The following is a 23,281-nucleotide window of genomic DNA, read 5'->3' as shown; positions in this document are numbered from 1 at the left end:
CTGTTTCTGGGGAGGGACAGGGAAGGCAGCAAGCATCTCCCCTAAATTATCAGACCCAGGCCCTGGGCTCTAGGAGGTGAGACCTTGGCAGGCTCACTCCAGGGCACCAGCATCCGCTGAGTCAAGTCACAGACATGACTCCCCAGGCTTAGACAAAGGATCAGAGGTGATCCAGTCTATGCCCCTGCCTCCATGCAGGAACCCTCTCTCCAGCATCTTCTGGAAGCCCACTGGTATGATTTCCACCCACTGCCATTACTGGTAGACCCAGAGGATTCCATGCCTCAGTGTTTCCAAGGGCCCTCTCACTACCCTGCTCCTGCCACCCCTGGAGTGTGAGAAATGTACCTGTAGGAATAGATGGGTTTTGGGAAGAGAGGCTGGTGCCCATCGGTGCTGGCCTGGGGTGCCATTCGCTGGTACGGATAGTGTGAGGAGCCCAGGTAGGGTACGGGATAGCTGCTGCCACCTGGCGAGTACTGAGGAGGTCAAAAGGGGCAGAGTGATTGCCATGGTACCCAACCTTTCCCAGGAGGGCTCCCCTCCCCCATTTATATACATCCAGAGAAGGAGCTCAGGCCAGATTCTTCCCTCCTGAGTCATGGGCCCCATCACCCCCAGTGCAGAGCTCTCTGAGGGGCTGTGAGGAGATCCACACCCTGTAATTCAGGATCTCAGAGGTCTTAAAGCCCCCTTCCTCCAGCTCCTTCCTCTCAGCCCCTTAGATGCTCTGGTTGCCATGGTGACGGGATCCTGCAGGGAGAGTATGAAGTGAAGCCCTCGGCCCCTGCACCCTTCCAGGAAGGTGCTCCTCGTGCCCGTGCATCTCCTGGAGCAACTGGGCCGGAAGTGGGATGTCCAGCCTGGGTGTTTGCTGGGCACTGCCACGTTTTATGAGTTTCAGTGGCTCTTTGAAAGGGCCGGTCATGGTGGTGGGCAGGTGGGGGTAGGAGGTGGTTTTACAGCAAAGGGAGTGGCTGTGGTGCCACGGATGGTGTTTTATGGGGGATGGTGGTAGGAGACTCTGACTCCCCCAGCTGCTCCAGGCTGAAGAGCTCTTTCCAGGTCACCCAAGAGACATTTAGTGCCTGAGTCACCCTCTGTCCAGGTTCCATAAAGCCCTGGGTGCGGCCATCTTGTTGAGAGGGGGTGCAGACTGCAGAGAGCATCAAAGCGGGGCCAGGCATGGTGAGGTCATTTAAGGTCTGGTGACCCCTTAGTTCTTCTGTGGCTCAATCTTTGTCCCTGCCTCAGGGGCATTCTCTACCCTGGGTCAGACCATGAGCCTCAGGATAACTTTGGCCGTTCCACCCAGGCCCCTCACGGCAGAGAGGATGTCCTCTCATGCCTTCTCTTTGCTTCCCTCTATCTCTTTCTTTTCCCTGCAAAGCTGGCAGTCTGACCCAACCCCTCTCCCTTGCCTTCCTCCCTGGCTTGGCTGAGATCAGGGCCAGTGCCAGACAGCCGGGTGTAGAACCTGCTCCACAGGCAGGGCCTGTCTCAGTGCCAGGCTGCAGGTGGATGGAGCTGGGTGCTGGGCAGCCACTTGCTCTGTCTTGCCTGGTGACTCCTGGGAGCTGCCTGGCTGCTCTGGGGCTCTTTTCTTTCTCCTTTAAAACTCCTCCATCCCATGCCAGTGTGGGGCAATTACTTGGCATCCTGTACACTTGGGAGGAGCTGAAGCTGGGAAAAGAGGAAAGGGCTGAAGATGATGGGGACTTGGAGTCCTCTGGGTGGGAAGGTCCCCTAAGCCCACACTGGGTGCCCACGCTCTCTAGGCTAATAGAAGTTGGAGACCAAGGTCACATAGCAAGATGGTGGCTGACTATACAGAAGCCCTTGTTCCTCACCCTGCTCAGCCTGTGTTTCACACCACACCCTCCTCTTCTCTTTGCCCCTCTCCCTGTCTGGGGCAGCTCTCCTCCTTCCCCTGTTTCTGGCTCACATCACAGCCCTGCCTCCATCTCAGCCCCACACTCTTATCTGAGGCCTCTCAGGCCTTGCCAGGGACTCAGACGAGCCCACCTCTGGAGGGGTGCAATTGCCTCTCTTCCCATTAACTACTCCTGCCACCTGCTGTGTCCCAGCCTAAGGTTCAGGGCCCTGCTGTCCTTACCTGCCTATCCTGGTGTACCCACACCATCACATAGACACCCACACACCACATACACACACACAATATCCTGACACCTGGGGGAAGCAGGCCCACTTGCCCCAGACCCACCTGCTGGAAGGGGGGCTGGGAGGAGCAGTACATATGCTGCAAGGGAGGCTGGTAGCAGAACATCCCAGCACCACTCTCCAAAACTGGGGGCTTGACCTTGACCTCTGAACCCTGCTGGAAGAGAAAGCAGATGACTAGATTAGGCCTTATTTTCTCCCTTCCTCTTTCCTGTGTCTTGAACCTTTATATAAAAGGAACCCCTACTCTGCCTCTCCCAAAGCTTATTCCTGGAGAACAATAGAGAACAGAGAAGGGCAGGGATTTTCTCAAGGGAACTCAGCAATTTAGTGGTAGAGCCGGGGCTGGAACTGACAGCAGTCCCTACGCCTCCCCTCACTGCAGGGGAGAGGCTGAGGCTGGGCTATCCCGAGAAGTCTTGTGCTGGGGTAAGGACAGGGATCTTCTGGAATAGCACAAGGGTGCAGTGCTGACCTCATTTGACACGCCTGGCTCAGAGTCCTCAGACCCTCTAAGTAGGTGTGCAAAGGACACCAGGAAAAGGTCACAGCTCCAGAACTCTCCCTGAGGATCCATGGTGAGGGGAGCATGGGTAATGGCCAGATAGGCTGGTCCAGCTGTGGCCCTGGGTCCCTTCTGTTTCCTCCTCTGTACAGCCCCAGGAAGCCCCAGCAGGATCTCTGGATGGGGCTGGTAGCTCCTCTCTGCTCTGACTCCTGGCCATCCCTGACACAGAGCTTTGCTTCCTGGTCCAGGGGGTCTACACAGTTGCTGACCTGTGTGAGCCCTGTGGACGCTCTCACGCTGGGCATGGGGAGCCTGCAGCTGCTGCTAGGCATGGTGGCCGGACTCTGCCTTCCCACGCGTGAGAGGCCAGCACAGAGTCCCAGGGCCTAGTGCAGAGTTCTCCCGTGAGTAGGGACAGGAGGGTGTGCAGCTAGGCCCTGGAAGGTGGATAAGACCTGGAGGAGGTGGACTGTGCTTCCTGGGGTTACCAGGGGCCTTAGGAAATCAGATCTGGGCCCAGAGGGGCAAATCAGCTGTGACCTCTCTCTGGGTGTGCCCTGGGGTTGTTGATGCAGAGATTGCCATAATCATAGAATCTCAGGCCTAGAAGGGCCAAGAGTACTTGTGTCCAACCCCTTCATTTGACAGATGATGGGGCTGAGCCCAAAGAGGGGAAGCAATATGCCCAAGGTCACCCAGCAAGTCGACCAGATAGCTGTGTGTCTTTGGAGCTTTTCTCCATGTGTGGGAGGGTGAGGGTGTGAACTCAATCTCAGCCTCACCGTTTGCAGGCTAGGAGACACCTTGGGCAAGTCACTTGGCCTCTATGAGCCTTAGTTTCCTCGTCTGCAACGTGAGAATGGTGGGAATTTTCTAGAGTGTTGTTAAGGGGATTAAGTGGGAGCACTTGAAAGAAAGCACCTGGCAGAACGATTGGGAGGTATTATTGAGTGGAGGTTTGGGGGCAGTAGCTGAGATGATGGTGCCCTATCTATAGGCTGTGGTCATGTTTAAGGGGCCTGAGAAGAAGCGGTCAAAGGGCCAGAATAAAGTCCTGTTTTGGCCACACCTGGTAGGCACCCAACCACCTTCTCCATCTTCCTTCCAAGCCTTTGTTGGGGTGGCTCGGGGCTGGAATGGGGGCCTGTTTGAAAGCAAGAGGTGGGGGGGCTGGTGGGCATGTGGAGTAGGCACTGCTGAGCCTGCGCCCACTCAGAAACCTCCAAACCAGAGCTGGGGAACAGGGAGCAAGTTCCCTTTAGCTTTTCTCTTCCCTAAGCAACAATCCCATGAGACAGGTAATGTTGACCTTACTTTTCAGATGAGGCTCAGAGAGGTTAAGACTTGCCCAAGGTAACACACCTTATGGAGGTCAGGCTATGGAAGGACATGTTAACCTTTCAAGGTATTTCCAGGAATATACCCAGGCCCCACTCTGGGCAAAGAATGGGGCCGGGAAGGGTCCCTCCAGACTTAAAGTCCTCTCTCAACTCTGTATGCTAAGGCTGGGGAGGGAAAAATTGTGTCCTATGGCTCCTCCCCAAACCCTTTCTCTTGGTCTCTGGAATGTGTTTTTCTTGTCACATTTGCATATGGGCGTGTAGGTCTGGCTGGAGATTCTTGACACTTAAACAAACAGAGAGAAGTCACACACTGGAATCCTGACTCAGGAGCCTCTGAAAGCTGCCAGTTTCTTTAGCTTGGCCTGCCTTCCCCCACCCACTCCCCTCCATGCTGGCCAGGCCAACACCCCCACCCCAGTTGACCAGGAGGTCCCAACTCTCTGGTCTTGAGTGGCAAAGTCTGCAAAGAGAAGGTGGGACTTTGGTCTCAGAGGACTGACTCTTTCTAGGCTGCTAGGAACCGGGACAGCGGGGAGATAGGACTCTCGCTGGCCACTAGTACTCACCAGGACTTGGGGGCCATGCTCCTGGCTGGGGTAGGGGAGCCCGTTACACCAGGCCTCTGCTGAGAAGCCAGGCAGGAAGGCCTCGGCCTCCGCCACGTCCACTGGGATCTCCTCGAAGGCCTCCAGCGGCCCCGGGGTCTTAAAGGAGTGTCCATTGAGGGCCAGGGTGGTCTCGGCCTCCAGGAAGACGTCCTCATGGAAAGGCCGCTTGTACGGGTGGAAGGGCACATGGCTGCCCTTGAGGAATCGCCCGGGGCTGCTTGCTGGGGCCTCCTCAAAGCCAAAGCCAGGATACTTGTCTGAGGGTGAGAGCCGGAAGGGGCCGGGGCCTGGGCCGGCTGGGCAGTGGCCCTGGACTTGCTCGGGGCCTGGTGACGCAATGCGGGGACTGTGTGGGGGTAGTGAGGGTGTCCTCTCTGGAGGGCCGTCGGGCACAAATGACGAGCAGCTGAAGCCGGCATGCTTCTGGGTAGACAGAGAGTAGCGAGCCTGTGAGTGGAGGCTGAACCAGGCCTGGGGACTGGCTGGGACCCTACTCTGTTCTGGGGTAAAGGGGTCTATGGCTGAGCTCTGGGAAGCCCCTAAATGGTGGAGAAGACATAGTCGGCCCTTGGGAGCCCCGATTTCATGAAGGCACCCTGCCGTGAAACCTGGGGTACCCCAAATCTGATGGGGCTCACAGCCCTGCCCTGGGACAGGCCAAGACTGAAGGGATGAGGAGTGACCCCTCTGGATCTCGGGGTCACTGAGGACTTGTTTGCTGGTGGAGGGGACAAGACAGACCCTGGGAGGTCCCTGGGGGCAGTAAGGTGACTGGTCCACCTGCTGCCTGGGCAGCTGCAGGCCTTGGCCTAAACCCAGGCCCGGATGCCAGGTACTTACACTCTGTGGGGCAGGGGAGCCTGGGAGGCCCGGCGCCTGCATGAGGTCCCCTTGGCGCTCGCCCTCCAGTCTGGTGGGGCCCGGCAGCGTGACGTCAGACTGCGGCGGGGGCAGTGACACCATCACCCAGTCCTGGCCTCAAAGAAAGCCGCCTGCCATGAGAGTGACGACCAGCATCCAGGGGTGACCAACCCAGGTTCGCCACCTCCACCCCAACCCAGTCCTTGGGCTGGGACTCTGCCTCCAGCCAGCCATGTGATGAAAGAGAGAGAGGGATCCAGAGAGAGAGAGAGAGAGAGACACAGAGACAGAGAGAGAGACAGCAGAGAGAGCAGACCTCTATGGAGAAAGGGCAAAGTAAGCCAGGTAGGAGCCTCAGGAGGGGCTTGGCTGATCTCAGGCTGTAGCGGCAGAGACTGAACCAGTGATACCCTGGCTCCCAGCTGGGCCCTGCCTCTGGCTCCTCAGGATCGGTCTCCTGTGTCTACAGCAAAGGGCCTGGCAAGGTGACCGCAGCAGGTGGTCTCCATTCAGTGACTGGGCAAGTTGGTGGTCCTGAGGGGAGAGTGAGCTGGTGTGTGGGTCAGACTCATGCTTGGGGTGGGAGCAACCGCCTCCATGCAGGTGAGTCAGCCCTCAGCAGAGGCTGGTCCTGCAGTGACCCATCAGCCTGGCTGACGTGACCACAGTGTGTAACTGGGGAGCCAAAGGTCCCTGGTTGCCTGGCGGCCCTGTGAGCCTAGCGGGCCCTGAGGATGTCACCACCCACACTGCAGCACCTGGCAAGTGCTGTTCCACCTGTGTCCTCCAAACTCTAACCTGTGACTTTGTGCAGGCCACTGCCCCTTTCCGAACTTCAGTTTCCCCATGAAGACCTAGGAGCTTGGGTACATGATATCGGAGGGCTTTTTCTGCTCAGACCTTCTCCAATCCTAGGGGGATCCTGTCCCTAACACAGTGGGGTGGTTAAGAGGACTCAGACCTCAAAGCCGGGGTTAGCCCTTCCTCTCAAGCTGTGCCAGCAAAGCTCTCTGAACTTCGGTATCATCATCTAACTGGGAGAGTGACAGGCCCTACCTCACACAGATGTTGTGAGTGTCAAACAAAATCATGCGCAGAAAGCATTCCGCACAGTGCCTGGTGCACAGTCGGTGCCCCATAAATGCCAGTTCTCATTATGACTATTATTGTGAGTGTGGCTCTCCTTTTTTTTTTTTTTTTTTGAGATAGAGTCTCTCTCTGTTACCCAGGCTGGAGTGCAGTGGCGTCATTTTGGCTCACTGCAACCACCGCCTCCCGGGTTCAAGCAATTCTCCTGCCTCAGCCTCAAGAGTAGCTGGGATTACAGGCTTGTACCACCACACCTGGCTATTTTTTGTATTTTTGTTTTTATTTTTATTTATTTGTTTTTTTTGGAGATGGAGTCTCCCTCTGTTGCCCAGGCTGGAGTGCAGTGGCATGCTGTCAGTTCACTGCAACCTCCACCTCCTGAGTTCAAGTGATTCTCCTGCCTCAGCCTCAAGAGTAGCTGGGACTACAGGCACACGCCACCATGCCTGGCTAATTTGTGTATTTTCAGTAGAGAAGGGATTTCACTATTTTGGCCAGGCTGGCCTCCAAATCCTGACCTCAGATGATCTGCCTGCCTCGGCCTCCCAAAGTGCTGGGATTACAGTCTAGCCACCATGCCCGGCCTCTCACTCTTACTGTCCTCAGCTTTTTGCCTTCCTTTACCACCTGCAAGAGCAATTCCTCTTGAATGTACTTCTCTTTGCCCAAGTGGTCTCTGATAAAAGCTACAGTTTGCTGAGGGTCTGCTCTGGGCTGGCCACTGTGTGAACTATTTGGATGGTTTTCTCGTTGGTCTATCAGAATAACCCTGTAAGGAAGGAGCATTATTGACCCCACCTTCCAGATGAGGATGCTGAAGCTTAGCCGAGTTACATGACTTGCCCAAGTCACCCAGGGGCAAGAACTCTGGTCTGCCTGACTGTGGACTCTGCACTCTGCTTATGGTTTCTTCACTGGGTGGGTGTCAGAGTTGGGGTAGGCTAAGCTGGGAGGCAAGACAGCAAGAAAAGCATGAGGTGTACACTCACCCCTTCTACCCAAGACCCCCTGAAGTCGGAGCAGGGCAGCTGTGCTGTTCCCAGGCCATGTTCTTTCCAGAGCTCTGGGAGGGAGAGGTGGCCTCACTGACCCCGTGATACCCAGGCGGGGGTTGGCACATCTTTGCTGAATAAACCATCAATAAACCTCATTTGACAGAGCGGGTAACAGGGAAAAGGAGGGGAGGCAATTTGCCCAAAGTCCCACAGGATTTGCCCAAAGATCCCATGGGGGATCAGTGGTGGAGGGGCTGGAAGCCGGGGTCCAGGTGGGGGCCTGATGGGAGACTCTCCCGCCCCTTCAAGAGTCCCCACCACCTCTTCTTGACGTCCTGGCGCCTGCTCACTCCGCAATGCTAAATGTGGCGTGACCGGGAAAGCGCCGAGCTGGCCGTAACGGGACACCACAGCGGAGCAGGCATGGGGCCCGAGGTGCGGGGCAGCCCACCTCCCGCTCCGCATCACTGCCTCCTGCTCCCTGGACAGCTCCTCCTGGACAGCTCGGGCCTGCCTGGCGGCCACACCTCACCTTGGCCCAGAGCTGCCTTCTTGGGAGGTGGTGCAGCGGGCTTGACACCTTCCCAAGGCATCCTCCAGCTCCAAATGGGAGGCTGGGGGCCCTTCCTCCCTACCAGATGTCAGGCTTTGTAACCTGGGCAGGGTGGCCACTCTCCTCCCTGCAGGTGGGGTCGCACAATGGTTTAGAGCAAGGATTTGGAGTCAAGCCCAGCTGAATTCCAGCCCCAACTCTGTCACTTTCTGACTGTGTGACTTTGAACAAACTGTGTAGCTCTCTGTGCCTCACTTTCTGCAGCTGGGAAATGGGGCACACGGACCCACCTCACAGGGTCATTGTGAGGATGGTGTGCACAAGGTGCTGGCACAGGGAAAATGCTCAAGGACACGTGTCATAAATCTGGCCTCTGTTGGCCAAGTGTGGCTGGGCCCAGGGGCCTTTGGCCCCAGGCTCTACAGCTTCTCTGATGCTCTCGCTGCCTCAGGCCTGGCAGCCCTGGGGCGACTGGCTGATGACCAAGCCCCAGGTGGCAGCTGCCCCTGCTAGCCCTCCCTACCTGCCTGCCTTCACTCAGCCCGGCTTAGACTCCAGCACTGCTGCCCTGCAGATGTGAACCTGGGGAGGCCTCTCTGAGCTCCAGCTCAGGCGTGCACCACCTCCTGAGGGTCTGGCCTGCCCAGAATGATCCCCACAGTGTCGGCCTCGCCCCATTCTTGCACCTGTTCCCTATTCCCCAGGACATCATCTCCAGCTCCAGCCGAGTTCCTGCATGTCAGAGGCCTTAACAGAGGCTTCAGTTCACAGCCATGACTTTCACAGCCTGGCTTGGCCAAACCATCCCGCTACCTCTTCCAATCCCCTGGGGCCAGGATGAGAACCAGGGAAGTTATGCAGAGTTCAGAGGCCCACCCCTTAATTTGCATGAAGGATGCAGAGGTTCCTACTGGTCTTCAGGGATTCCTCTGGGCAGGTTTTGTAAGTGGGGACTCCTGTTTTGGTGACCATGATGCCCCTTGGTTGCAGCTAAAGCTCTATTCTACAGGTGAGGCCCAGGGAACAGGTAAAGTGACTTTCCTAAGGCCACACGGCCCAGCAGAGAGGGGGTCTTCGGGGGCTGGTCAGAAGGCCTCTGACTGGTGTTTATGAGGGGCTCCTGTGCAGCACTAGGAAAGGCTCACTGCAGGAACCTGGATGAGGCTGCCTTGGTCCTGACCCTTCCCTGGAGTAACTGGCAGAGCCCCTGAAGCTGGATGACCTGGAGTCAGGGCTGGATTTGAATCACAGGAACTGTGGGACTTTGGCTGGGCATGATGCTTAACTTCCTTCCCCATGCCTCAGTTTCCTCATCTGTAAAATAGGACTAATAAATACATTCCTCTCTGGAGGATTAATAAAATATTGCTTGTAAATAGCTTAACACACAGTACACATTAATAATGATAGCTATTATTAATAATTAGCAGTGGGACAGAGTTTATTTAAGGCCTGAGTTATGGGCTGAGTGTGGGGGAGCATCAGGAAGGGAACTCCCCTTTCCTGCCTTCTCCTGCCTCCTACCTCCAGGTCCTTGACATTGTCCTCTCCCATTGGCAGAGGCTAAACTTCCCTCTTCCTGACTCTCTGGCCTCAGAGGTCATTTCCGCCATTCCCATGTGGTAGAGCTAGTGTCTGTAGAAACTCCTGGGGACTTACATGGAGAGGAAGGGGGTTGACTCTGTTGTTTTGGATCTCTCGGGAGGTCTCTCTGCTGGCCCCAGTGTCCTGGGGCTGACATCTGCATTCAGAAGGGATCTTTCATAGAAGTCTAATCTTTGTCCTGCCTGTTCCAGTTTCAGGGAGCATTGGAACTGGATAGAATGTGTGTGCAAGTATCAGCAAATTCCAGCACAGGAGGCCCAGTCAACTCTCCTGCCTTCTCAGATTCCAGGAGCTCCTCCAGATCACTCTCATGACCTGCCCCTTAATATGGGTACCCACAAACCACAATCCACAGCCACCTGCTTCCTGGCCGAGGCTCTCACTGGCAGACTGCCCTGGCGTCCCTTCGTCGCAGCTCCACATCTGCAGTGCACTCTAAAGTTTCCTCTGCACTTTTTTTTTTTTTTTTGATACAAGGTCTTGCTGTTGCCCAGGCTGGAGTGCAGTGGCATGACCATCACTCACTGCAGCCTCGACCTCCTGGGCTCAAGTGATCCTCCCGCCTCAGCCTCCCAAAGTGCGGAGATTACCGCGCCTAGCCTCTCTGCACTTTTGTATCTTTTGTCTCATGTTATCCTCCCTTTGCCCCGGAGGATAGGGGGCAGTGGTGTGCAGAGCCAGTTGGTAGGGGCTCATGAGAGTCAATTGTGCCCATTTCTTCCCAACTCCATGTCCAGTGAAATTGGTGGAGATCAGCCACAGTGGGAGTATTTGCCCATGGAAATTAGCAAATCCTACAAATCAGAGCCTTTTTAAACATTATGATTTATTTACTTTTGAAAGCTGATTGGTTATCATTTACCAACACACCACTGGCAGGGGAGCAAGGTCATTAAGCCCATTTTTTAGGGGAGAAAACTGAGACCCAGAGAGAAGAAATGACCTGCACAGGGCTACACAGCTGACGGAAAACCACATCTGACTCTCAGGTCTTGAGAGCCACGACCATACCCCCAGACACTGCCTCTCCAGGGTGCACCCCTGGCAAAACCTTGACCAAAGACCTTTCAGCATCTGGACTTTCTGGCCACCTTCTGCCTGCCATGATCCTTGGGGAGTGGGAATGGAAGAGGTGGTCTTGATCTGCCCTGGCATCAGAGAGAAGAAAGAAACGGCCCTTCAACATGAGTAGAGGGGATGGCGAGTGGGAAATTCCCTAGAAAGCCTGACAACAGGATCAATAATCATCAAGGATCCACACTCATCGTTACTGCATTCCTGCTCTGTGCCCTTCTCACAAACAGCCGGCCTGCGCCCCCTCTACCCATCAACATCTCCCCACCTATCAGAGAGCCTTCTCTTGGCTCCTTAGGACTCAGGCAGATGAGGCTGTTTAGGCGTAGGGGCCAGGGGACACTGCTGGCTGTGTGACGTTGGATAACTCACATCCCCTTTCTGTACTTCAGTCCCTTTATAAGTCAAATGAGCCCCTGGGACCACTAGTATCTAAAGATGCTGAGGCTAATCCTGTGGAGGTGTGTACCTGGTGGAAGAGTGTACCCTGTGGAGGCATGTACCCTGTGGAAGTATGTACCCTGTGGAGGCGTGTACCCTGTGGAAGTATGTACCCTGTGGAGGTGTGTATCCTGTGGAAGTGTGTATCCTGTGGAGATGTGTACTCTGTGGAGGTGTGTACCCTATGGAGTATGGATCCTGTGGAAGTGTGTATCCTGTGGAAGTGTATATCCTGTGGAGATGTGTACCCTGTGGAGGTGTGTACCCTATGGAGGTATGGATCCTGTGGAGGTGTGTATCCTGTGGAGATGTGTACTCTGTGGAGGTGTGTACTCTGTGGAGGTATGGATCCTGTGGAGGTGTATATCCTGTGGAGGTGTGTACCCTGTGGAGGTATGGATCCTGTGGAGGTGTGTACCTTATGGAGGTGTGTATCCTGTGGAGGTGTGTACCTGGTGGAAGAGTGTACCCTGTGGAGGTGTGTACCCTGTGGAAGTGTGTATCCTGTGGATATGTGTACTCTGTGGAGGTGTACCCTGTGGAGGTGTGTACCCTGTGGAGGTGTGTACCCTGTGGAAGTGTGTACCCTGTGGAGGTGTGTATCCTGTGGAAGTGTATATCCTGTGGAGATGTGTACCCTGTGGAGGTGTGTACCCTATGGAGGTATGGATCCTGTGGAGGTGTGTATCCTGTGGAAGTGTGTATCCTGTGGAGATGTATACACTGTGGAGGTGTGTACTCTGTGGAGGTATGGATCCTGTGGAGGTGTGTATCCTGTGGAAGTGTATATCCTGTGGAGATGTGTACCCTGTGGAGGTGTGTACCCTATGGAGGTATGGATCCTGTGGAGGTGAGTATCCTGTGGAAGTGTGTATCCTGTGGAGATGTATACACTGTGGAGGTGTGTACTCTGTGGAGGTATGGATCCTGTGGAGGTGTGTATCCTGTGGAAGTGTGTATCCTGTGGAGCTGTGTACCCTGTGGAGGTGTGTACCCTGTGGAGGTATGGATCCTGTGGAGGTGTCTACCTTATGGAGGTGTGCATCCTGTGGAGGTGTGTACCCTGTGGAGGTATCGATCCTGTGGAGGTGTGTACCTTATGGAGGTGTGTATCCTGTGGATGTATGAATCCTGTGGAGGTGTGTACCCTGTGGAGGTGTGTACCCTGTGGAAGTGTGTACCCTGTGGAGGTGTGTACCGTATGGAGGTATGGATCCTGTGGAGGTGTGTATCCTGTGGAGGTGTGTACCGTGTGGAGGTGTGTACCCTGTGGAGATATGTACTCTGTGGAGGTGTGTACCCTGTGGAGTTATGGATCCTGTGGAGGTGTATATCCTGTGGAGGTGTGTACCCTGTGAAGGTATGGATCCTGTAGAGGTGTCTATCCTGCGGAGGAGTGTACCCTGTGGAGGTGTCTACCCTGTGGAGGTGTGTATTCTGTGGAGGTGTGTACCCTGTACCTTGTGGAGGTGTGTACCCTGCACGCTGTGGAGGTATGTACCCTGTAGAGGTATGGATCCTGTAGAAATGTGTATCCTTTGGAGGTGTGTACCCTGTGGAGGTGTGTATCCTGTGGAAGTGTGTACCCTGTGGAGGTGTGTACCCTGTGGAGGTGTGTACCCTGTGGCAGTATGGATCCTGTAGAAGTGTGTATCCTTTGGAGGTGTGTACCCTGTGGAGGTGTGTACCCTGTGGAGGTGTGGATCCTGTGGAGGTGTGTACCCTGTGGAAGTATGGATCCTGTGGAGGTGTTTACCCCTGTGGAAATGTGTATACTTGTGGAGGGGTGTATATCTGTTGAGGAGGATATAACCATGGAAATGTGTACCCTGTGAAGGTATGACCACTGTAGAGATATGTTCACCTGTGGAAGTGTGTACCGTGTGGAGGTGTGTACACATGTGAAGATATGTATATCTGTGGAGGTATATACACCTGGGGAGGGGTGTTCACCTGTGGAGGTATGTACCCTATGGAGGTGCACACACTGTGGAGGGGCGTACACCTGTGGAAGTGTGTATACTTGTGGAGGGGTGTGTGCCTGTTGAGGAGTGTACACCTGTGGAGGTATATTCACCAGTGGAAGTGTATAGCCTGTGGAGGTGTGTACACCTGTGGAAGTGTATATTTGTGGAGAGGTGTATACCTGTTGAGGAGTGTACACCTGTGAAGATGTGTAGCCTGTGGAGGTGTGAACCCTGTGAAGGTATGTTCACCTGTGGAAGTGTGTATCCTGTAGAAGTGTGTACTGCATGGAGGGGTGTACCTCTGTGAAGGGGTGTACACTTGTGGAAGTATGTTCACCTATGGAAGGGTGTACCCTGTAGAAGTGTGTTCACCTGTGGAGGTATGCTCACCTGTGGAAGTGTGTACACTTTTGGAAATGTGCACACCTGTGGAGGGGTGTACCCTGTGGATATGTGTACACCTATGGAGAGGTGTACTCTGTGGAGGTGTGTACCCTGTGGAAGTATGTGCTCTGTACTCTGTGGAAGTGTGCACCTCATAGAGGTGTGTACCCTGTGGAGATATGTACCCTGTAAAGGTGTATCTGGCCCACAGAGCTGTCAGCTGGGACCTCACCCCTCTTCTGCCTTTATGTGGGGCCCCCTTGAGGACATCCTCAAGGAGATCAGGAAGAGCTGGCTGAGTTTTTACACTCCAGGAGGGAGGAGCTGTATTATCATCCCATTTTATAGATGAGGAAACTGAGACTCAGAGAGGTTAACCTGACTTGCCCAAGTTCACTCAGCTAGTAAATTATGCACCCCAGGATTCCGACCTAGGCTTCAAAGCCAGCATGTTGAACCATTACCAAGGCCCCACCTTGGAAACGCCTCAGCCTCCCTGCTCATGCCTGAAAGGTGGGTAGGGGCGACATTGGAGGTTTCCTTGGGAGGGTCTGTGCCTGCCTCCCCTGTGGGCAGCTGAATCACAGGGACAGGTAGGCCTGGGGCACCAAGGGTCATCCCCAGGCTCTCTTCACGCTCCCTGCTGCCTTCCATCTGGCTGCCTCCTACCCACTCTTTATGAGAGAGGTGGAGACAGCTCGGTTCCACCTTAATGGTTTCTGTTACTGGCTGCGGCAGCATGCTTTATGAGGGGTGGGGCCCGGCTGGGTGCTGGCCTGTAGCCCCACCCAGGGCTCCACCCGACAGGCTGCTGGGAGGGGTCCCCTGGAGCAGCTCAGCAATTATGGGGGTGGCAGGGAAGGGCCTGAGGGCTGTGCCTGAGGCTTGGGCACCCCAGGAAACTCGGGGTCTGGGAATGCCAAGAAAGAGGGGGTTTCTAACTCCTTTCTCCCCATCAATGTTGGAAGTTCTGAGGGCAAAATTCTGGCCTCTCTGGCTCTTAACCCAGCATCAGTTTCGGAAAATGTGTTGCGTGCCCCTGCCTTGAGATCTGACTCAAGTGCAGAGCAGGCAGGGACAGAATGGGTAGGGAGGGGAGTGGGGAGAACAAAGAATGAAAAGCTACCATGTCCCCCAGGTGACGCTTTCCTACATGTGAGCCACTGACACCTGCAGCTGAGTCATTCCAGTCCCCAAATCAGGCCTCTCCTAAAGCCCCTTCAGCATTCCCGTGTGCCTCTGGAAGCAGGCTGGTCCCAGAGCATTGCCTAGTACGCCCATCCTGGAAAAGCACTTGAGCCCTGGACCGATCTCTAACCCTTACTTATTGTAATCTTAGTCCTCTTGTCCTGTCCTTCCTGCCGTTCACCAAGCCACCCACCTGAGCCTGTTTAAGGGCAATAGACTCATCCCTTCTCCAGGGAGGGTCCCAGCTTTGCTTCAGATGCCTGACTCCAACAGCGTCCAGTCTCCCACTCTCCTTTGCCCAGCACCCCTTCCTTTTCGCCATCCCTGGCTGCCTCTGGGGGCAGCTTCCTGTCTCTCCAGCCCCTTTCTAGCCTCTGCCACCCAGCCGTGGCCCCAAAGAAGCCAAATCCAAGGACTCACAGTGGGCTCTGGGTCATGGCCACCATCACCGCTTCGGGGAGTCATCCAGCCTGCAGCTCCCCAGGAGCCTCCATCGAAGTATAAATACTCCCACATTCCTGGACCGGCCCCCTGCCTGAGGGCTGAGGCGGGGCTGTCTCCCCAGGCCAGGCAGGCAGGTCACATGCCCCATAAATGCCACAGGACCACAGGCCCTTCCTAGCAGCCCTGGGGAGGCCAACAGGAGCCTGACCTCTCTGGATGGATGGGTGGATGGATAGATGTATTTATGTATGTACAGATGAACAGTTGGATGAATGGACAGATCATCAGATGGAAAGATTGATGGACGGACAATGATGGATGGAAAGCTAGACAGATGGACAAATCAACAGACAGATGGATGAATGCTTTATTTTTTATTTTAAGTATTTTTATTTCTGTGAGTATCTGTAGTGTAAAGGATGAATATTTAGAGGGATAGATGGTTGGAGGTCCTTGACCTACCTGTGAATGTTTATTCTGTTTTTTTTTGTTTTTGTTTTTGTTTTGAGACGAAGTCTCACTCTGTTACCCAGGCTGGAGTGCAGTGGCACGATCTTGGCTCACTGCAACCTCTACCTCCTGGGTTCAAGCGATTCTCCTGCCTCAGCCTCCCAAGTAGCTGGGATTACAGATGGGCACCACCAAGCCTGGTTAACTTTTGTATTTTTAATAGAGACTAAAAATGGGATTTTGCCATGTTGGCCAAGCTGGGGATGCTTATTTTGTAGATGGAAAGAAAGGAATGTTTGGTTTCAAGGAAACAAGAAATGCTACCTCCCAAAGCTTCCATTCATTCCTTTCTGAGACATACCTACTAGGACCGCTTCTCTCCTCTGCTGGACTGAGAGATCAGCCCTATTGGGTTTTTCCTACTCCTTAGATGCTCCTTGCCAGAGACCTCCCACCTAAGCATCCTCAGCCCCCAGGGATCTTTTGCTCTTACTCTTGGGTGTCATTTATGGTCTGCCTCTTCCACCCTCTTGCCTCCCTGCCTACTCTGGAGTCCAGGCTCTGAGGCTGTAAGCCTACCCCAACATCTTGCTCCCAGAAGCAAGGTCAGCAAGCTTGCCCTGCCAAGGTTAGTGGGGGAGGGCAATTCCCAGTTCCGAGTACATAAAACCCTTAGACAGGCAGTTTAAGGAGAAGGTTCTCCCACCTCCATCTTCCCCAGGTTCTAGAGATGGGGTCTTGCTTCGTTGCCCAGGCTGGTCTCAAACTCCTGGGGTCTCGCCTCAGCCTCTGGAGTATATGAGACCAAAAGTGCATGCCATGGTGCTCACCTATTCCCAGGGATTTTTGAAGCCATGGCTGAGTCTGATGGTGAGAACTGGCCTGACCTGTGACTTGGAGATGGACAGGGTGACCTAGAACCACTGAGGGCTTGACTGGAAAGCTGGGCTTTTGAGAAGGAGGAACTTGCTACCTGCTTGATCCTTCCAGGGGCCAGTGTGCAGAAAGAAGTGATCTGAGGCCTTAGACATTGGTTTCTAGAGAAGAAGGTTCCCTGAAATCCTCAGTCTGCCCAGCTGTGATAGGGGCCAAAGAATGGCTGATGAGGTGGGGCATGAGTAAAGGACCAGGAGGCTTTTGCACAGATTATGAAGCCTGGCCTTCATCCCTCCTACAACAAGCTTCCTCCAGCTACACTGGCTGAAGGGGATGGAGAAATGGGCTGAGGGATGGGATGAAGTGGTTGATCTCTAAGCACTCATTAGCTCTGGGTCTTTGTGGCCCGGAAGTCCCACCTCTGTAATGAAGTCACCCAGGACTGAGCCTGATGGTCCCACCCCCAGCCTCCTGTGGGCTACATAGGTAATTGGCTTTGGAGTTGATGGGCTGTGGCAGTGATTGGCAGCAAAGGATTTGATCTCTGAGACCAACAGACATGTTGGAGCTTGGTCTCACCTCCCCCGTAACCTGGCGTTATCATCTCTGGAAGCCTTCACTGAGCCCAGATCCCGGCTTCCCTGCAGAATCCCCCTTTTCCCTCACAGTGAGGCCTCCTGACCAAGGACTGCAGAAGGGTCCTCTCCCAGCTCTGCTCTCAGTGTGGGCTAGTCATGGGAATAAACTTCGTTCCCTCTTTTATAAAACGGGGTCCTCATCTTTGCCTTACATACTTCACCTGGCTGTCCTGGGGACCGAGTGAGAACCAGAATGTCAAAATCCTCAGAAGTTAAACCAGCACCAGCTTGTCTGGTGCCCCTGCCTCCTCCCCAGGGGTCCTAGACCTGTAGAATTTCAGGAGTGGGATGGGGCTGAGTGAGATCTTTTTACCTTTAACCATCCGCCCTTCCTAGGGGTGTGCCCCAGGGGGATGGTCAAGAGGGCCCTTGTCTTGCTGGTGCGCTCCCTCTTTGCCCGCCCACCTGAGTGGGGGCAAAGAAATGGCCCAGGATTCCACTGTCTGTTGGGCCAGGGGCCTCTCACACTCTGTACATATCATTATCAGAACTGCTCATTAATACCAATCTATTATTAGGGATATTAATTCTGCCACCACTACTAATAATACAGATTTAGTACAAGACAAATACAAACTGGTGCACCTCCTCCCTCAACGCCATCTGGCACAGGGGACAGGCAGGTGGTTATCTCCTTGAACTTAATAAGCCTCGGAGTGAGAAGTGCACTGGGAGGCCCTCCCACCCAAGCCCCTCTTTATTTGACAGATGGGAAAACTGAGGTCCCACCAGTGGGAGAGATTGCTCCCTGCTATGTAGGCGTCTGTGCACTGCTCCTTCCTCCAGGCTCCGGGGCTATGGGAAGCAGCTCTGAGCACCTAATCATGTCCCTGAAGAAGGGGCAGGCTCTGGGGGTGTTTTCCTGAGCCCATCCAGCTCCTTGGCTCCAGCTGCCATCTTTCTTCCTTGACCACCCTCAGAGCATCCTGGGTTTGGCATTGCCACCCCAAATAATTTTTTCTCCAAAACCCTTCCCACTTCAGGCAGATTGGACATGCTCATGGGAAGGCACAGAGAAGCAGAGCCACCTCTATAAAGCTACATGCTCTTGGTGCCCAGTGTAGGCTCCAGGAACCCTCTCCAGAGGAAGCCGGGGACACTGCCCCCACTGACAGTGAGGACTGCTGCGGTCGCCCCGGGCCTGCGTGGAGGAGGGGTGCTAAGTGCAGAGTCTGATAATTGGGTTTTCTGATCACAGCGGTGTATGTGTGTGTATGTGTGTGTGTGTGTGTGTCCTTCCTCATGTACATCCTATGCCTTCCGAGACTGATGGGCCGGTGCAGTCTGGGACATGGCTGTGGAATTTACAAGTGTAGGTGGGGCCTCCAACTGTCTCCAGGCAATCTGGTTCCAGGGATGCACCCATTCTCATTCTGTGTGTGTGTGTGCGTGCTTGTGTGTCTATGTGTGTGTGTCTCTGTGTGTGTCTCTCTGTATGTATATATGTGTGCGTGTGTGCATGTGTGTATCTCTGTGTGTGTGTCTGGGTGTGTCTCTGTGTGTATGTGTCTCTGTGTGTGTCTCTGTGTCTGTGTGTGTGTGTGTGTCTGTGCTGTAGTTTGTCAGAGGCAGTGGGGGAAGCCCTGAGGGCCCCAGAGAGTGTATGAAGGCAGGATTTGGAACTGACTGACCATGCATCCTCCTGTGAGCATGGGGTGGAGGGCAAGGCTCAGACCTTGTAGTGGGCTCTCTGTTGCATCCTGGAAGGGGATGGGAGGGTCTTGAGGAGTGCCTTCCCCTGGAAGCTTCTAGAGTAGCTTTGAGAGCACAGGTTCCCTTTTCCCCATGACTCACAGGCTGGCTCTTCAGTCAAGTTCCTCAAGAGATCACGATTCAGCGAATTCTCTCCCTGGCCCCATTAATCTGAGCTGACTAAGCAAGGGCCACGGGTAGGGTAGAGACCCGGGGATGCGCACTACTAATCAACCCTAAAAATCCCTGCTCCTGCTTCCATGACCGCCCTTCCTTGGCCCTCCATGCCTAATAGGATCAGTTACACTCCCGGCCCCCTGAGAAAGGCTGCCCTGGCCCCATTTCGGGGCTCTCTGATAGTGTCTCTCCATCCTCCCTTCCCTGCCACATGCCCGCAGTGTGGAGGTCTGTCTGGACACTAGGTCTCCACTTGTCTTTTGCATCTGAACTCATTTTTGCTGTTTGGCGAGCATCCAGCCTTTACGGCCCAGATGGGATGAGGGAGCTAAGGGTTGCTCCAGGGATGATCTCATCCTGCCCGTTTTGTCCATTGGCATGGCTCTGGGCTTTTCCTCAACATTCAGAGAACCTGGAGGACACCCCAGAACCTGGCGGGGATGCTGGTGAGAGGTGTTGGACTCCAAGGGAACCTGTGACATAGGGGGAGATACATCTTGAGGAATGGAGTAGGAGGGGGAGATGGGGATAGGAGTGTGGTTGGAGGTGGGAGTGACGAGGTGAGGTAAGGAGGAAGGAGCAGGATGGGCTGGTGGTGATGGAGGCAAGTTTGGGGATGAGGATGAGTAGGAAGGGGACTAGGCTGGGATTGAAGATGGGAATGGAGGTAGGTTGTGATGGGGAAAGAGACAGCGACAGGTGGAAAGGTCAGGGCTGAGGTTGGAGTTGGGCACAGAGAGGCAGGGAGGGGCAGGGGATGGAGATGAATAAGCTGGAAAGACCCAATGTATTCTGGAACCATGTGGTTGGTGTTTTTGGGAGGCCCTCTCCCAGAGGTCATCTTGTCTTGCCCCAGCTCCTGGAGGCCATCTCATCCTTCCCCAGCTCCTGGGCATGTTGCCAGCCCAACCCCACCCATCCCAGATCAATGGTTGCCTCTCCACTCAGGAAACCACCTTCTGTGGTCACATAGTCCAGTCAAACTCAACCTAAAACGCTGAGAACTTTCTCTGAAGTCTATCAATCCTGGCTTCCTGACCTCCCCTCTTCCAGCCACAGCGGGGATGGCAGGCTGTGATTTGGAAGGACAGAGGGGAGGGCATACCTGCAGGACCTCAGTCCCCTCCATCCTTCTGTTATGGGTGGATGGGGAGGCAGGCAGAAGTGGACTGCAACTTCATTAGAATGTGGAGTCGGAGAGAATAAGAGGGGCAGCGAGAGCGGGGCCTTTCTCTCCCTGCCAGTGCCCAAGCAAGCAGGGCATTTCAATGTGACTTAGAACAGTCTCTGCTTTTGTGCCTGGGCCCTGTGCAGGCAATGGGGGTTCTGCTGATCCCTGAAACCCAGGTGTCAACTCAAGCCTGAAAGGGGGAGGTTAGACATCAGGAAGGACTTCCTGGCTAGAGAAGATGAAGAGTCCAAGGAAAGAGGTGATATGTTGCTTTCTTAGAGGCCAGATGGGACTCTCCGGAGGATGAGGGAAAGGAAGGCTTTCCCTAGGCAGCGGAGGGCACATGACAGAAGGCTCGTGTCACCAGTGGGCTTTCCCCCTTGTCTTTAACTTTCCTAAGGCTTCTAGTGATGAAGCCTTTTCACGATGAAGACGGCTGTTGGTTGGAGGTAATGTGGTGTCAGTGCGTGGATGAGACAAAGCTGGGGAGCAGGGAGGGGTCCTAAGCCCCCTAATTTTTCTCTAGCTTCCCAGGACCCACTGGTCCAGAGGATTCTGGGGCTCCCTGAGCCCCTGGGAAATAAAGTCCTCTGAGAACTCCCTGGCATTCCCGGGAGAACAGGTTCCTGGCTCTGGGAGGGAGTGAGGCGCCGGGCCTGGGGGGGCAGCGTGCCTCGGCAGGCCCTGGAGCCGGGAGCTGAGCTCGCAAAGGCAGCGCGGGCGGGGCTGGGCGGGGAGCAGGGAAGACATGTGCCTCTCCCTGTAGCTCTTTTGCCTCTGAGGATCCCCAACCTGGGGCAGCCCTCACCCCCTCTGCCCCTCTTCAGGACTCAGCCTGGCTCTGTCCCTGCCTGGCTAACCGTGGACCCCTCACAGAGCCACAAGAGAAAGGAACCAGGATAGGAGGTGCTCCCCCTTCCCCCATCCACCGGGGGTGCCCTTCTATTGCCTATGTCTTGTGGTCAGGGAATGAGCAAGATGGTAAAAGGGTCTGAGCCAAGCCCGATGGGGACAGGACTGCAGTGCAATGCTGCCCTGGGATCCGAGGAACTGGGTTCCCCGGTGCGGGAGGAAGAAGGTTACGGGGCAAGCAGAGCTAGACCCTGCAGCGGTAAAGATTTCGGAGAGGCTCCAGGAGGGACTTCATGACTGTGAGGAAACTGGCCAGATTTTCTCCTTCAGGGATTAGGAAAACTAGGAGGGGCAGCCCTGCCTGAGGTGGGCAATGAGTGGCATAGGGGCAGGGGATGGATAGGGTGACTTCCCAAGAGGAGCCCCTCCACCCGGGTCCCTTCCCGCTGACCAGTTGTGCATTGCCACAAAGCACATCCAAACATATCCCCCATGCCTGTAGGTGCCAAGAGAAGAGGCAAACACACCCACTTGTTAGAGTCTACTCTTCATCCAACAGGCTTCTTTGGATATTTAGGGAGGGCCTGGGGGACTCCACGGGGAATGCCAGAACCTTATCTGAGCAGGTAGTGGGTGGGGAGGAGTCGGGGGAGCTGGCAGGCGCTTCCTGCTGCTTCAGCCATTTCCCTAAGGGCCTTCACTCTTCACACCCCCAACTCTAGTCCCCCAAAGGCCTAAGGGCTCCCTGCCTGGCCCAGTTCTGCTCACCAGGACTCTGCCTTAGGGGTCTTGCAGGAGAGAAATGGAGTTGGGGATAGAAGGCGACCAGCATCCACTCCTAGCCACAGCACCTGTTTGCCACCTGTCTGCTTCGCCACAAGGTGCACCATCTCCTTCCTTTCTGCAACCCAAGTCTCTGCATGGGCCCAGGCATCTAGACCCCAGCCCAGGCTGCGTGGAGATGTTGAGCAATTCCTTGATCTGCACAAACCTTGGTGCCCCCAGCTCCCAGAGCTGGGCTCTCCCTTCTTCACTTGGAAAACCACTAGACGGAGAACATGGCCCCTGCCTTTCAGCTCTAGTTTTCCAGAACTAGCACTTCTGAATCCTTATTACCCCCCAGCACAGGGTGAGTGAGCACCTCTCCAACACACAGAGACACACACAAAATCCAGCACACACCAGAATGAGACCTACACCACAGCAAGAGGGGTGAAAGTTGGACAACCTAGAAAAGGAACTGGAGGGGGGCGTCAGGAAGGGGTGCCCCTTGGCCTCCAGGCACTCACCCGAATTCTGAGACTCCCTTGAGCTGCAGTGAGAATGTGGGGAGCACCCAGGTGCTCCCAGTCACTCCTGAGCCCCATTAAAAAGGCAAACCCCCTCCCCATGCCCCAGCCCGGCCCTGCTGGCCTCCACGGCTGACTTGGGCCGGGGCTCCTCTTACCTGCTCAGTGAAGCAGGTCGGCGTGGGGGCCCAGGTCTGGGGGGCCAGGAGCTCTGTCCGTCTGTCAGTCCGTCAGCTCGGCCGTCCTGGGTCTGTGCTGACATCAGGTGAGGGGAGGCAGCTGCCAGGTGAGCCAATAATTATGATATCAGCTTCCCCTTGCCCGGAGGGGCTGCTGCCAAAACGGGGAGAAGAGAAAGGTGACTAAGAAGCTAGTTTGCTCCTTGGCTCTTGTTTGACAGGTACCGGCTCCCGTGCCCGCCCCAGCCGCGCCCCGGTCCCCCCAACCCCTCCCTCCTCCTGAGCTGGCCCGGGCCCCCTCCCCTGTCCCTGCCAGCAGGCACAGCCTGTGGCTTGTGGAGGTGGGGGTTGTCCCGTGGCCCCCGCCTGCACTCCAGAAGGGGGATGTTGCCCCGCCGCCCCCCACAGGTGGGGCACAGGCCTGTCGGAGCATGCATATGTGTCAGGAGAGCCTGGTCGCCACATGTATGCTCATGGAGCCCACTCATGAGGTTTTGGGGAACAGCGCTGGGTGGCCCCCAGGGTTCTCTGAGGCACAGCGTGGACAGGTTGGGTCCTTCAAGGGCCGAGCATTAGCACAGATTTGCTGGGAATGGCCAGCCATCTGTCTGTCTCCCCACAGCTCCTGCAGCACCTCGAGGGTGTCTCCTTGTGGGTGGGGGCATGTGCACCCATTTGAGCATGTGCCGGTGACTCCCATCTCCCTCTTCTTCAGG

The 23,281-nt window shown here is 55.2% G+C and overlaps 1 protein-coding gene across 1 annotated transcript in view; it reads right to left on the bottom strand.

Moving 5' to 3' along the window:
* Nucleotides 1-22,640, bottom strand: part of FOXN1 (forkhead box N1) — a 32,215-nt gene extending 9,575 nt beyond the window's left edge. The window contains exons 1-5 of the mRNA XM_037992617.2: nucleotides 22,545-22,640; nucleotides 5,481-5,617; nucleotides 4,599-5,063; nucleotides 2,225-2,335; nucleotides 349-479 (exon numbers count right to left, since the gene is read on the bottom strand). Coding sequence (XP_037848545.1) covers nucleotides 349-479; nucleotides 2,225-2,335; nucleotides 4,599-5,063; nucleotides 5,481-5,603 — 830 coding nt within the window. The 5' untranslated portion in view covers nucleotides 5,604-5,617; nucleotides 22,545-22,640. The remainder of the gene's footprint in view (nucleotides 1-348; nucleotides 480-2,224; nucleotides 2,336-4,598; nucleotides 5,064-5,480; nucleotides 5,618-22,544) is intronic.
* Nucleotides 22,641-23,281: the final 641 nt, after the last annotated feature.

Source organism: Chlorocebus sabaeus, chromosome 16 (assembly GCF_047675955.1).
Source record: "Chlorocebus sabaeus isolate Y175 chromosome 16, mChlSab1.0.hap1, whole genome shotgun sequence".
NCBI classification, from domain to species: Eukaryota; Metazoa; Chordata; class Mammalia; order Primates; family Cercopithecidae; genus Chlorocebus; species Chlorocebus sabaeus.
Note: the sequence above shows the minus strand (reverse complement) of the source record. Positions and strands in the feature narration are given on the sequence as shown.